Raw genomic sequence first — 13,842 nt, 5'->3', positions numbered from 1 at the left:
AATACAATGTTAAAGTATAATAAAATTCCAAAAGATAACAATACCAAAAAGAAAATACTACAAACAATGTAATTTAAGCATAAGAAACCAAGACTTTGGAAACTTTTTGGAGAGATATTTTCACTCCTCAGCATCCTTAGTTCCAGAGAAAATCATCCCAGCCTATCCAATCTACTTTATAAATCAAGCTCTTCCATCTTAATTTTAAAAATCTGAAAAAAACAAGTCCCCACGACCATTCTCTGACTCATTCTACCATTTTCTGTATCCAGGTTGCTATCTCACACTGAATCCCATGTGATCCAAATTTCTGGACCAGCCTACCATGCAGGGCATCATCAAAGTCTTCCTGCCTGTCCTCAACAATCTTCTTAAATATCTATAAGACCATTAGACCATAAGAAATATGAGCAGAATTAGGTCATTTGGCCCATTGAGTCTGCTCTGCCATTCTATCACGGTTGATTTATTATCCCTGTCAACCCCATTCTCCTGCTTCCTCCCATAACCTTTGACACCATGACTAATCAAGGAACGATTAACATCCACATTAAATATATCCAGTGACTTGGCCTCCTCAGCTATCAGTGGCAATGAATTCCACAGATTCACTACAATCTGGCTGAATAAATTCATCCTTATCTCTGTTCTAAATGGGCGTCCCTCAATTCTGAAGCTGTGACCTCTGATCCGAGACGCTCACACTATAGGAAACATTTTCTTCACATCCACTCTATCTAGGCCTTTCATCATTTAATAGGTTTCATTCTTCTAAACTCCAGCGAATATAGGCCCAGAACCATCTAATGCTCTTCATACAATAACCCTTTCATTCCTGGAATCATTTCTGGTGAAACTTCTCTGAGCACACGGTAATGCCAGCACATTTCATAGATAAGAGCCCCAAAACTGCTCACAATACTCCAAGTACTGTCTGAACAATGCTTTATAAAGCTCAGGATAACATTCATGCTTTTATACTCTAGCCTGCTCACAAAGTATGCTAACATCGCATTTGCCTTCCTTACCACCGACTCAACCTGCAAATTAACCTTTAGGGAATCCTGCACAAGAACTCCCAAGTCTCTCTGCACCTCTGATTTTTGAATTTCTCTTTGTTCAGAAAATAGTCTACACCTTTATTCCTTCTTCCAAAGTGCAGAATCATACATTTCCCTACACGATATTTAATCTGCCACTTCTTTGCTATTCTCCTCATTGACATACAGTATAACATGAAAAGAAGCAGTCTCAACACTGATCCCTGCACAATGCCACTAGTCACCAGCAGCCAAACAGAAAAGACCCTCTTTATTCCCACTCTTTGTCTTGTGCCAGTCAGGCAATCTTCTATCCATGCTAGTATTTTTCCTGTAATACCATGGACTCTTATCTGGTTCAGTAACCTCACGTGCAGCACCTCGTCAAAGCCTTCCAGAAATCGAATAAACAACATCAACAACTCTCCTTTGTTATTTCCCCAAAGAATTCCAATGGATTTGTCAGGCAAGATTTCATCTTAAGGAAACCATACTGACATTGGCCTATTTTATTATGTGCCTCCAAGTACCCCGAAACCTCATCCTTAAGAAAGGACACCAACATCTTATCAACCACTAACAAACTAACTGGCCTATAATTTCTTTTCTTCTGCCTCCCTCCCTTCTTAAACAGTGGAGGGACATTTTCAATTTCCAGTTATCCAGAACTATTCTGGAATCTAGCGATTCTTGGAAGATCATAATTAATGCCTCCACAAGCTCTTCAGCTACCTCTTTCAGAACCCTGGGTTGTAGTCCAGTTGGTCCAGATGACTTATCTACCTTCAGTTTCCCAAGCACCTTCTCTGAAATAATAGCACTGACAGTCACTTCTGCCCTCTGATGCTCTAGCATTACTGGCATCCTGCTTGTACCTTTCACAGTGAAAATACTTATTAAGTTCTTACCTCTTCTAGAAACTCAGTTAAATTCATGGGATACAATTTCCAATTCACAACACAACGCCATGCTGGCTATCTCTCATTAGTATGCAAATACGAGGAATTCTGCAGATGCTGGAAATTCAAGCAACACATATCAAAGTTGCTCGTGAATGCAGCAGGCCAGGCAGCATCTCTAGGAAGAGGTACAGTCGACGTTTCAGGCCGAGACCCTTTGTCAGGACTGGGGTCTCATCCTGACGAAGGGTCTCAGCCTGAAAAGTCCACCGTACCTCTTCCCAGAGATGCTGCCTGGCCTGCTGCGTTCACCAGCAACTTTGATGTGTATCTCTCATTAGTAATTGTTTTTCCAAAAATATCATTTATCTGCTAGAGTATTTTCCACCTTTCAAGTAGATCTCATCTTTAGTTGCCTTGCCTTTATGTAATTAACTTTCCACATCTATTTAAGAAAGAGAATTTTGTTTTATCACTTCCTTTTGTGCAATAATTAACAATGTTCATGTGAACAACTGCATTTCATTAGCTCTTCACGAGATATTATAAAACAATTTTTATTGTGTGAAAATACTTGACAGTATCGTAACCTGAGTGGAAACAGTATTGGCTATGAGCACATTTTAATATCAAATTTAATATTTATCTGTCCTTCCATGAAACGCTCTTATCTGAGCCAGTAAATATTTATTTACTGTTTTTATATGCTATTTTTCAGTGGCTGGTATTCTGCAAGTCTCTCCAGATGATCTCAATTCAGCTTTAACATCTGATATTCACCAACTTAAAGGTAAATTGATAAAGGTATATGTATTTATTATTTTATTGTTTACTTTATAAATTTGAAAAGGAACCTCATAATTTTACTATTTTTTTCCTTTACCCTATTCAAGGAGATGTGGTCTTCAGGAGGCATACAGTGGATGTAGCAAATTTTTACCGGGACCTTCTGGCAAAGTCACTTTATGGTCATCTCTTCTGTTTCTTGGTGGACCACATTAATTACTACCTCCAGAGTCACGATGACACAACAAGGTAACCCTGTTGTCTCTGAGTCACATTTTTATGCCAGCTGATATATTTGATACATTTTAAGCCAAAATCTAGTTTTTTATTCCATCTGAGAAGCAAAATATTTGATGAAACCAGCATATTCTTATAGTTCTATCTTGTAAGTTGGAAGCTATACTGTTGCAATGAACCCTTCTTCACTCTGCCAAGCAGCAGGATATAGAATTATTCATTTATATTTAAAGGTGGTTTCATCAAGACAAGGCCATGATTGTTGGGATAATACTAAACTGACAAAAAGGTCATAACAATATATATGTTTGTAATCCATATGCATCACAGTGATATGACATCAACTTCCCTCCAAATGTTGCTACTCTGAGGACGGAGCAGTACTATGTACCGTGAAATTAAAACCACATGTTGACCACATTAGAGAGAGGGATCAGAGGTTATGTTCTGATAAGACCAATTAATTAATGCAAATATTTACAGTATGTCACCCAAACAACACCTTTTTAGTGCTGTTTAACAAATTATAAGACCATAACGCATCAGAGCAGAATTAGGCTATTCCGCACACTGCATCTGCTCCACTGTTCCATCACAGCTGATCTTGGATCCCACTCAACCCCATACACCTGCCTTCTCGCCATATCCTTTGATGCCCTGACCGATCAGGAAACAATCAACTTACTATTTAAATATACCCATAGACTTGGCCTCCACTGCAGTCTGTAGTAGATCATTCCACAGATTCACCACTCTCTGGATAAAAGAAACTCCTCCATACCTCTGTTCTAAAAGGTTTCCCCTCAATTTTGAGGCTGTGCCTTCTAACTCTGGATACCCCCACCACAGGAAACATCCTCTCCACATCTTCTGTATCTAGTCCTTCCAACATTCAGTAAGTTTTAAAGAGATCCCCCCCTTCTCCTTGCTCATTCTTCTAAATTCCAGTGAGTATAAACCCAAAGATGCCAAACACTCCTCATATATTAACCCCTTCATTCCTGGAATCATCCTCCTGAACCTCCTCTGGACTCTCTCTGATGATATCACAGCCTTTCTGTAATACGGGGCCCAAAACTGTTGACAATGCTCCAAGTGGAGCCTGACTAGTGTGTTATAAAGTATCAGCATTATTTCCATGCTTTTATATTCTATTCCCCTTGAAATAAGACCATAAGACAAAGGAGCAGAAGTCGGCCATTTGGCGCATCGAGTCTGCTCTGCCATTTTATCATGAGCTGATCCATTCTCCCATTTAGTCCCACTCCCCCACCTTCTCACCATAACCTTTGATGCCCTGGCTACTCAGATACCTATCAATCTCTGCCTTAAATACACCCAATGACTTGGCCTCCACTGCCGCCCGTGGCAACAAATTCCATAGATTCACCACCTTCTGGCTAAAAATATTCCTTCGCATCTCTGTACTGAATGGGTGCCCTTCAATCCTTAAGTCATGCCCTCTCGTACTAGACTCCCCCATCATGGGAAACAACTTTGTCACATCCATTCTATCCATGCCTTTCAACATTTGAAATGTTTCTATGAGTCCCCCCCTCATTCTTCTAAACTCCAAGGAATACAACCCAAGAGCAGATAAATGTTCCTCAAAAGTTAACCCTCTCATTCCCGGAATCATTCTAGTGAATCTTCTCTGTACCCTCTCCAATGTCAGCACATCCTTTCTTAAATAAGGAGACCAAAACTGCCCACAGTACTCCAAGTGAGGTCTTACCAGCACCTTATAGAGCCTCAACATCACATCCCTGCTCCTATATTCCATTGCTCTAGAAATGAATGCCAACATTGCATTCGCCTTCTTCACCACCGACTCAACCTGGAGGTTAACCTTAAGGGTATCCTGCACGAGGGCTCCTAAGTCCCCCTGCACCTCTAATGTTTTGAACCTTCTCTCCATTTAGATAATCGTCTGCACTATTGTTCCTTTTATCAAAATGCATTATCATCCATTTCCCAACACTGTATTCCATCTGCCACTTTTTTTCATATTCTTCCAATTTGTCTGTCCTGCTACAATCATATTGCTTCCTCAGCACTACCTACCGCTCCACCTATCTTCAGATCATCTGCAGACTTTGCCACAAAGCCTTCAATTCCATTACCTAAATCATTGACAAATAATGTGAAAAGTAGTGGTCCCAATACTGACCCATGAGGAACATTACTGGTCACTGGCAGTCAACCAGAAAAGGTCCCCTTTATTCCCACTGACTGCCTCCTGCCTGTCAGCCATTCCTCTATCTATGCCAGCATTTTTCTTGTAACACGATCGGATTTTATCTTGTTAAGCAGCCTCATGTGTGGCACCTTATCAAATGCCTTTTGAAAATCCAAGTATATAACATCCACTGCCTCTCTTTTGTCCACCCTGCTGGTTACTTCCTCAAAGAATTCTAACAGATTTGTTTGACAAGATTTCCCTTCACAGAAACCATGGTGACTTTGACTTATTTTATCATTAGCCTCCAAGTACCCTGAAACCTCATATTTAATAATAGACTGCAACACTTTCCCAACAACTGTGGTTAGGCTAACGATTTCCTTTCTTTTACCTTCCTCCCTTCTTAAAAAGTGGAGTGGTATTTGCAATCTTCCAGTCCTCTGGGACCGTGCCAGAATCAAGTGATTGTTGAAAGATCATGACGCATGACCAAGACATAGTTATCCATGGTGACATTTGAATTCCTATTGCTGGACTAACATGTTACAGCATTTTCTTTCTTCTTCTAAACTTGCATTCTGAGCTGCTTATTATTCTGATCACAGCCTTTTAATAACAATTTGCTCTGAGGCGTTTCTGTGTGTCCATTTTGTCCATTGGTGAAAAACATTAACTACATTAAATTAATTCATTAAAGATTCCTTATCTAAAACAACGGCTGGCTGGTGGCGCAGTGAGATCAGCGCCGGACTCCAGGGCAAAGGTAACCGAGTTTGAATCCAGGTCGGGCCACCCCCAAGCACGCTTTCCATCGGCCTCGTAAAAAAAACAAAGGGTCGAGTCAGGAACGTTCATAGGAACCGGGAATGTGACCTAGTTAATCCTGACACCACATGTCAGACAAGAATGGCTGAATGTCTGGTACGACACACTTAAAAAAATCTAAAACAACTGTCAAGTTGTTCCTTACTTTTACTGTACACATTTTTATTGCAGTTTGAGAAGGGTAAAATTGAGGATTCTTAATATGAAATACTTTTGTTATTGTATTATATGACATCATCAATTGAAATATCATACCCTTTTTATCTCTTCATGTTTTTCTTATAAGTCGTGAGTTGTACAACACTGAAGTACGATCTTTGGTCTATGTCGGACCTTATTGTTCCTTTATGCTCCTCCTATTTCCCTGAAATGGCATTCTATCCTTCTATGCCTTGCAACGTAACATCCCAACTTCTTTTATCCTATGCCCTGGCCTATGAATGCCTTCTTCACCATCCTTTCTACTTGTGTTCCCATTTCCACTGGACTGGGGACTTGAATTTCATGGTCCCTTCACCTCACACATGCTGGGATTAGCTTCAATTTGCCAATGTTTGACCCCAATTTCTAATGATTGATATTCTGCTGGAGCCTTGGATAACCTTCCTAATTATCAACAACACACCCAATTTTTGAGTTATCCGCAAAGGTTGCAGAAGAATTTACCAGGATACTGCCTGGATTAGAAAGAATGTGCTCTGAGGAAAACTTGGCCAATCTTGGTTTGTTTCCTCTGGAGCAACAGAGTTTGAGGGGAGAGGTTGTAAAAGTTTATAAGATTATGAGGGACATAGTTAAGGTAGGCAGGGAAAAAAATTTTCCCGGAGTCAAAATATATAATAGTTGAGGACATGCACTTAAAGTAAGAGTGGGTAAGTTCAAAGTAGGTGTGTGGGTGAAGCTTTTTATGGAGAGTAGTGGGTGCCTGGAATCTACTGCCAGGAGGAGATTACAATAGATGTATTTAAGGAGCTCTTAGATATGCTCATGCATATGTAGAGAATGAAGGGATAGGGTGTGTGTAGGCAGTAAGGGCTAGATTAGTAAATTTTTTATTACTATCGTAATGTGTTTGGTATAACATCAATGGCTGAAGAGCCTTTTCCTGTGCTATACAATCTATCATATGTTGTTGATACGTATCACAAGTAGCAAATGTCGCAGTACTAATCCCTGTGCTGTACCACTAGTCTCAGACTTCCAATCAAAAAACTTTCTTCCACAACTAAGAAGAAATATTTAAAAATATAAAGTACAGATTCTGGAGACTAAAATAAAAAAAGTCCTCAACCTGAAATATTAACCCTGTTTTCCTTCTCACAGCATTTTCTTTTTTTTTAATTTGAAATATTCTTTTACCACTATGCTCTGCCTCTTTTCACCAAGTATACATACCCTGTGTGTCCTGTTCTTTCATTCTGATTTGTACAGCACTATTAGTTTTTGTGTTATTAGTTGCTCCTCTACGAAAATAATATTTGAGCTGGTCAGGTAATGGTGTAAAATAATATCCTCACATCTGTATGCTGCTTCACAAGCTGCATCAGTCAAGAGTTTTCTTGACAGAATATCCCAGTTACTAATAAAAATTAATATTGAGTTCGTTATGGAAAGTTGTGTATAAGCATAAACATCATTTTGATTAAACAAATTTAATAAAGTGAATTTCTGTTATGTGTTATTACCAAAGTAATGTGTCTGAGTAGAATTTGATAGATTTCATTGTACTAATTTCATAGAAGTTATACCAGGGTGAAATTTCTTGTGTTTGACATTGTAACCAGTGAACAATGACCATTAATCAATAAAACAAGCTGCTGAAGCTGGAAATCTGGTAATCTAAAATACAACAGGATATACTGGAAACTTTCTACATGTTGGGCAGCATGTGAGGAAAAAAATATTTTTTCAGGGCCAGTGTTCATATTGAAAAAGTTCAGCAAAGAACTCCAAGCCCAATCCATGATTTCAAAGATCTACGTTATGAGGATAGACTAGGCAAAAAAAAAAGTTACAAAAGGAAACATATTCATGATTTTTTCTCTTTTCTGTACTCTTAACCAGCTTATTTTATTCCAGAAAATTTTCTCAAATTATTATGAGATGGAAGCTCTGGAGATCAATGAGGAAATACTAAAAGATATACTAGGGAGTATGTACAACACATATAATACACTGAACTGCAAACTAGTAGGAATATTGTTCATGATTCTCCACCCTCTCCAAATTCTCCTATGCTAATGGTGGGTCGTTACTGGACAGATAATTAGCTCCGGAGACCGATCACGTTGTCCTCGACATTTCCCGCTACCAATTACAGCTCATGGAATAGTTGCAAGAGCAGAAACAAGTTAATCAAACAGTACATCAAATGTAGCAATGACATTAGAAATAGAACAAAACCAAAGAAATATTTTTCATTAACTTAGGAAGTTCTTTCTGCACCATAAATTATGGGAATTTTTGCCAGAGCAACTTTCATATTCTAGTATTAAAGCACCATTGTGTTGAGTATTAAAATTACTCTTCTTTTAACCAAATTAACTAAAATTCTCTTAATTAAAATAAAGTCTCTAGCATTCGTTGAAACAGTGACTGCATAGTAATTTCATAGCCTGCCACATCTTAATGAAGTCGGAAAAAATGTCAGCTTTTTGGTCAACTGCAAAAGGAAATATTTTAATTTTGATGTTCTCCAACTTCCAATAATATTTCCCATTCTTCCATTAGTCAATTTCCCTCTTCTTCAATTCTCTGCTCTGGCTCGCTTCTTACCTCTTCTCTTTCCTCATCTGCCTATCACCTCCCCGGCGCCCCTTCTCCTTCCCTTTCTCCCACAGTCCACTCTCCTCTCCTATCAGATTCTTTCTTCTCCAGCCCTTTATCTTTTCCACCAATCACCTCACAACATCTTAATTCATAATCCCTTCCCCACCCACCTGGCTTCACCTATCACCTTCTAACTTGTACTCCTTCCCCTCCCTTCACACCCACACCACCCCCCCCCCACCTTTGGGCTCTTCCCCATTCCTTTCCAATCCTGATGAAGGGATTTGATTCAAAACATCAACTGTTTATTCATTTCCATAGTTGCTGCCTGACCTGCTGAGTTCCTCCTGCATTTTGTGGAGCCTTGCAAGTTCTCATTTATTTTAAGAAAATTGATCTTGCAAACTGTGAAGTCTATGGCAATGTTTCTGTCAATAATAATACCATTTAATTTCAACTATATCAATGTTATCACCTCTTGTTGTCTTCTGCTCATAGCAGTTCAACTCTTGAAATTGGAATATTGGATATCTTTGGCTTTGAAGAGTTCCAGAAGAATGGTTATGAACAGGTGGGTAGCCCAAGTGGAAACAACAACGTATACCATGGATTTTGGCTAAATATTTGCACCTTGATATTCCTGGTACTTCATCACATATGAAAGGAAATTCTCAATGACAAAATCTCCACTTTGATGGACAAGAAACAGAATCAATATTCATCATCAGTAAGACTTGGATCAGTAACATTAAACTATTAATGATCCCTTGGTGAAGGTTTTTAGACATCTGAAAAACTGATATTAAAAAACTCAGAAAATAATGATAATACATGACATTATATAATTAGCTCAATTGGTTTTATCTTGTGATGGCCTAGGAATCAACATAAGACCATAAGACCCTAAGACATAGAAGCAGAATTAGGCCATTTGGCCCATCAAATCTACTCTACCATTCTAACATGACTGATCCTTTTCCCCTCCTCAACCCCACCCACCAGCCTTCTCCCTGTAACCCTTGACACAATGTCCAATCAAGAACCTATCAAGCTCTGCCTTAATATACCCAATGACCTGGCCTTCACAGCTGCCTGTGGTACCAAATTCCACAAATTCACCACCGTCCGGCTGAAGAAATACCTCTACATTTTTAAAAAATGGATTCCCCTCTATCCTAAGGCTGTTCCCTCTTGTCCTTGACTCCCTACCATGGGAAACATCTTTTCCTCATCTAATCTGTCTAGGCCTTTCAACATTTGAAAAATTTCAATGAGATCTTCTTTCATCTTTCTAAATTCCAATGAGTACAGACCCAGAGCTGTCAAACGTTCCTTGTATGATAACCCTTTCATTCCTGGAATCATCCTTGTGAAACTCCTCTGAAATCTCTCCAAAGTCAGCACATCTTTTCTTAGGTGAGGAGCCCAAAACTGTTCACAGTACCCAAGGTGAGGCCTCACCAGTGCCTTATAAAACCTCAGCATCATATCTCTGCTCTTGTATTCAAGACCTCTTGAAATGAATGCTAACATTGCATCCGCCTTCCTCACCACCGACTCTACCTAAAAGTTAACCTTCAGGGTGTTTTGCACAAGGACTCCCAAGTCCCTTTGCATCTCACATTTTTGAACTTTCTCCTCATTCGGAAAGTAGTCTGCACATTTATTTCTACTACCAAAGTACATGACCATGCATTTTCCAACATTGTAGTTCATTTGCCACTTTCTTGCACATTCTCTTAATCTGTCTAGGTCCTTCTGCAGCCTGCCTGATTCCTCAACATTACCTGCCCCTCCACCAATCTTCGTATTTTCTACAAACCTGGAAACAAAGCCATCTGTTCCATCATCAAAATCATTGATGTACAGCATAAAAAGAAGTGGTCCCAACACCGACCCCTGTGGAACACCACCAGTCACTGGCAGCCAACCAAAAAAGGATCCTTTCATTCCCACTTGCTGCCTCCTATCAATCAGCCAGTGCTCTAAACATACCAGTAACTTTCCTGTAATACCATGGACTCCTAACATGGTAAGCAGCTTCATATGTGGCACCTTGTCAAAGGCCTTCTGAAAGTACAAATATACAACATCCACTGCACCTATTTATCTATCAAAGAATTCTAACAGGTTCATCAGACAGCATTTTCCCTTAAGGAAACCATGCCAACTTTGCCTAACTTTTTCTGTGTCACCAAGTATTCCATAACCTCATTGTTAACAACTGATTCCAATAGCATCCCAACCACTGAGGTCAGGGTAACTGGTCTATAATTTCCTTTCTGCTGCCTTCCTCCTTTCTTAAGGAGTGGAGTGCCAGTCCTCTGGCACCATACCAGAATCCAGTGATTCTTGAACGATAATTCCCTATTGCCTCCACAATCTCTACTACTACCTCTTTCAGACCCCCAGGGTGCAGTTCATGTGGTCTGGGTGACTTATGTACCCTTAGGTCTTTCAGCTTTTTAAGCACCTTCTCCCTTGTAATAGTCACTGCACCCACTTCTCTTCCCTCACACCCTTCAAGATCTGGCACACTACAAGTGTCTTCCACAGTGAAAACTGATGCAAAACACTTTTTGTTCATCTGTCATCTCTTTGGCCTCATTTTCTGATCTCTCTTTATTTATTGCATACTTGATAAAGCTTTTACTTTGATACTGTTTGCAAGCTTGCTTTCATATTTCATCTTCCCCCCACAATGATTTTTTTAGTTGGTCTCTGTAGGTTTTTAAAAACTTCCCAATCCTCTATCTTCCCGCTAACTTTTGCTTTGTTGTACAGTATGTCCTCTCATTTGCTTTTACATTAACTTTGATTTCCCTTGTCAGCGATGGTTGCACTATTTTGCCATTTGAGTATTTCAGGTGAAGTGTGCTACACATGCCCTTACACTTCCTCCCTTACCACCATTCAGGGGCCCAGACGACTCCCTTGTCCATTCGTCCCCCCCATCCCTCCCCACTGATCTCCCTCCTGGCACTTATCCTTGTAAGTGGAACAAGTGCTACACATGCCCTTACACTTCCTCCCTTACCACCATTCAGGGCCCCAAACAGTCCTTCCAGGTGAGGCGACACTTCACCTGTGAGTCAGCTGGGGTGATATGCTGTGTCCGGTGCTCCCGATGAGGCCCTCTATATATTGGCGAGACCTGACGCAGACTGGGAGATCATGTTGCTGAACACCTACGCTCTGTCCGCCAGAGAAAGCAGGATCTCCCAGTGGCCACACACTTTAGTTCCACATCCCATTCCCATTCTGACATGTCTATCCACGGCCTCCTCTACTGTAAAGATGAAGCCACACTCAGGTTGGAGGAACAACACCTTATATTCCACCTGGGTAGCCTCCAACCTGATGGGATGAACATTGACTTCTCTAACTTCCGCTAATGCCCCACCTCCCCTTCGTATCCCATCCGTTATTTATATACACACATTCTTTCTCTCACTCACCTTTTTGTCCCTCTGTCCCTCTCACTATACCCCTTGCCCATCCTCTGGGTTTTCCCCCCCTCCCCCTTTTCCTTCTCCCTAGGCCTCCTGTCCCATGATCCTCTCGTATCCCTTTTGCCAATCACCTGTCCATCTCTTGGTTCCATCCCTCCCGCTCCTGTCTTCTCCTATCATTTTGGATCTCCCCCTCCCCCTCCCCCTCCCACTTTCAAATTTCTTACTAACTCTTCCTTCAGTTAGTCCTGACGAAGGGTCTCGGTCTGAAACGTCGACTGTGCTAAATTACAGGTGAGAAGTTATTGGAGAAATCACTGCGGCCTCGTGCCTATTCCCAGTAGAAAAGGTCCTTACCGGTTAAACAATGCAATGTATCTTTAAAAAATGAAAAAAATGTTGTTAAAAGACTAACATTTCATTTTTTCACTAATATTGCAAATGCTGAAAAAATTGAAAAGAATTTCTCTGACCCTCAGCTTTGTATCAACATGACTAATGAGAAGATCCATCAGTATATACATGAGATTCTTTTCCAATGGCAGCAAGAAGAAAGTGTGCAAGAAGGGGTTACCATGGAAACAGCCAACTCTCTGGGAAACCAAAAAGCAATTTTGGACTTCTTTTTTCAGGTACACTTTGAATTTTTGCACTGATGTTAAAAATGTAATTTACAGATGGTTGTTGCAGATGGTAGTAAGATTTAGAAATTACCGGAGACAATTTACTTGTTATAGCTGTTCTATGGCAAAGCTACTTTTGGTTCAGATCTCAACCAACTGTCATTTCCTGTTGAATTAGAGATGTTGAATTCGAGAAAGGATTTTTGTTTGAGATTCCCTGAGTGCAATTGGCTGAAAACACTACAGATATAGTGCAACCAACATCATCCTGTAAATTGGTTAGTACCAAATAGGATATTTAAGGCACAATACCTACATTCCACAAAAAAAATGGTGATTGTTGTTACCTATGTTACCAAGGAAAATTTCTGTCATACTGAACTGAGATTACAGCATTGAATTTCTTCTCTGGTTCGGATTTATTCCTGTACTTCTAACCCCACCCCATAAGAGCATGCTGAATCAAGAGTTCAAATTTTAAGGAAAGATTAGTGGAAAATAAAATTGTGTGAGACATATCAGCTGGCTCCTGGAATTCAGAGAATTGTGTTATTCTGTGTGTATTTAATAAAGAACTTCAGTTCCCAATGTACAATGCGGGTCGTTTACTTGCAACCTGGAAGTGATGTTGGTGAACAGGTCATACTCGCTCCTGGCGGCTGAGGGTCCCGAGTGAAAGGTGGTCGAGCCGAAGCCATTCTGTAGATCTGTAAATACAATAGTTCCAGTGTTTTCAACCATGCAAGTTTGTCTTTGTTAAAGAACAAACTTAACATGGTGACAGAAGTCAGCATGAGGTCCAAATACAAAACGTAACTGAATACAGCGAGTGACAAAGAAAGAGATGCAAGGTTCGAATGGAGAGAAGCTGCGGACAAGAGAGCCCGCTGTCTCAAAATTCACCGAGAAATTTGGGTGAGAAAAGTATGAAAAATTCTGTTGTGGATAACCTAAGTCCACGCACAGCTATGCAGCTGACTGGCAATCAAGCTGGTAATTGGAAATGCTTCATGTAGTGATTCATAGTAA

The 13,842-nt window shown here is 40.1% G+C and overlaps 1 protein-coding gene across 5 annotated transcripts in view; it reads left to right on the top strand.

Annotated features, from left to right (window-relative positions):
- Nucleotides 1-13,842, top strand: part of myo16 (myosin XVI) — a 675,445-nt gene that overhangs the window by 410,154 nt on the left and 251,449 nt on the right. For 4 of the 5 annotated variants that reach the window (XM_063053735.1, XM_063053733.1, XM_063053736.1 and 1 more), the window contains 4 exons: nt 2,658-2,729; nt 2,833-2,974; nt 9,237-9,309; nt 12,670-12,822. In XM_063053735.1, coding sequence (XP_062909805.1) covers nt 2,658-2,729; nt 2,833-2,974; nt 9,237-9,309; nt 12,670-12,822 — 440 coding nt within the window. The remainder of the gene's footprint in view (nt 1-2,657; nt 2,730-2,832; nt 2,975-9,236; nt 9,310-12,669; nt 12,823-13,842) is intronic. The other variant, XM_063053734.1, reaches the window with a different exon arrangement.

Source organism: Mobula hypostoma, chromosome 7, assembly GCF_963921235.1.
Source record: "Mobula hypostoma chromosome 7, sMobHyp1.1, whole genome shotgun sequence".
In the NCBI taxonomy this organism is placed as follows: domain Eukaryota; kingdom Metazoa; phylum Chordata; class Chondrichthyes; order Myliobatiformes; family Myliobatidae; genus Mobula; species Mobula hypostoma.
This window is presented reverse-complemented; position numbering and strand designations above follow the sequence as displayed.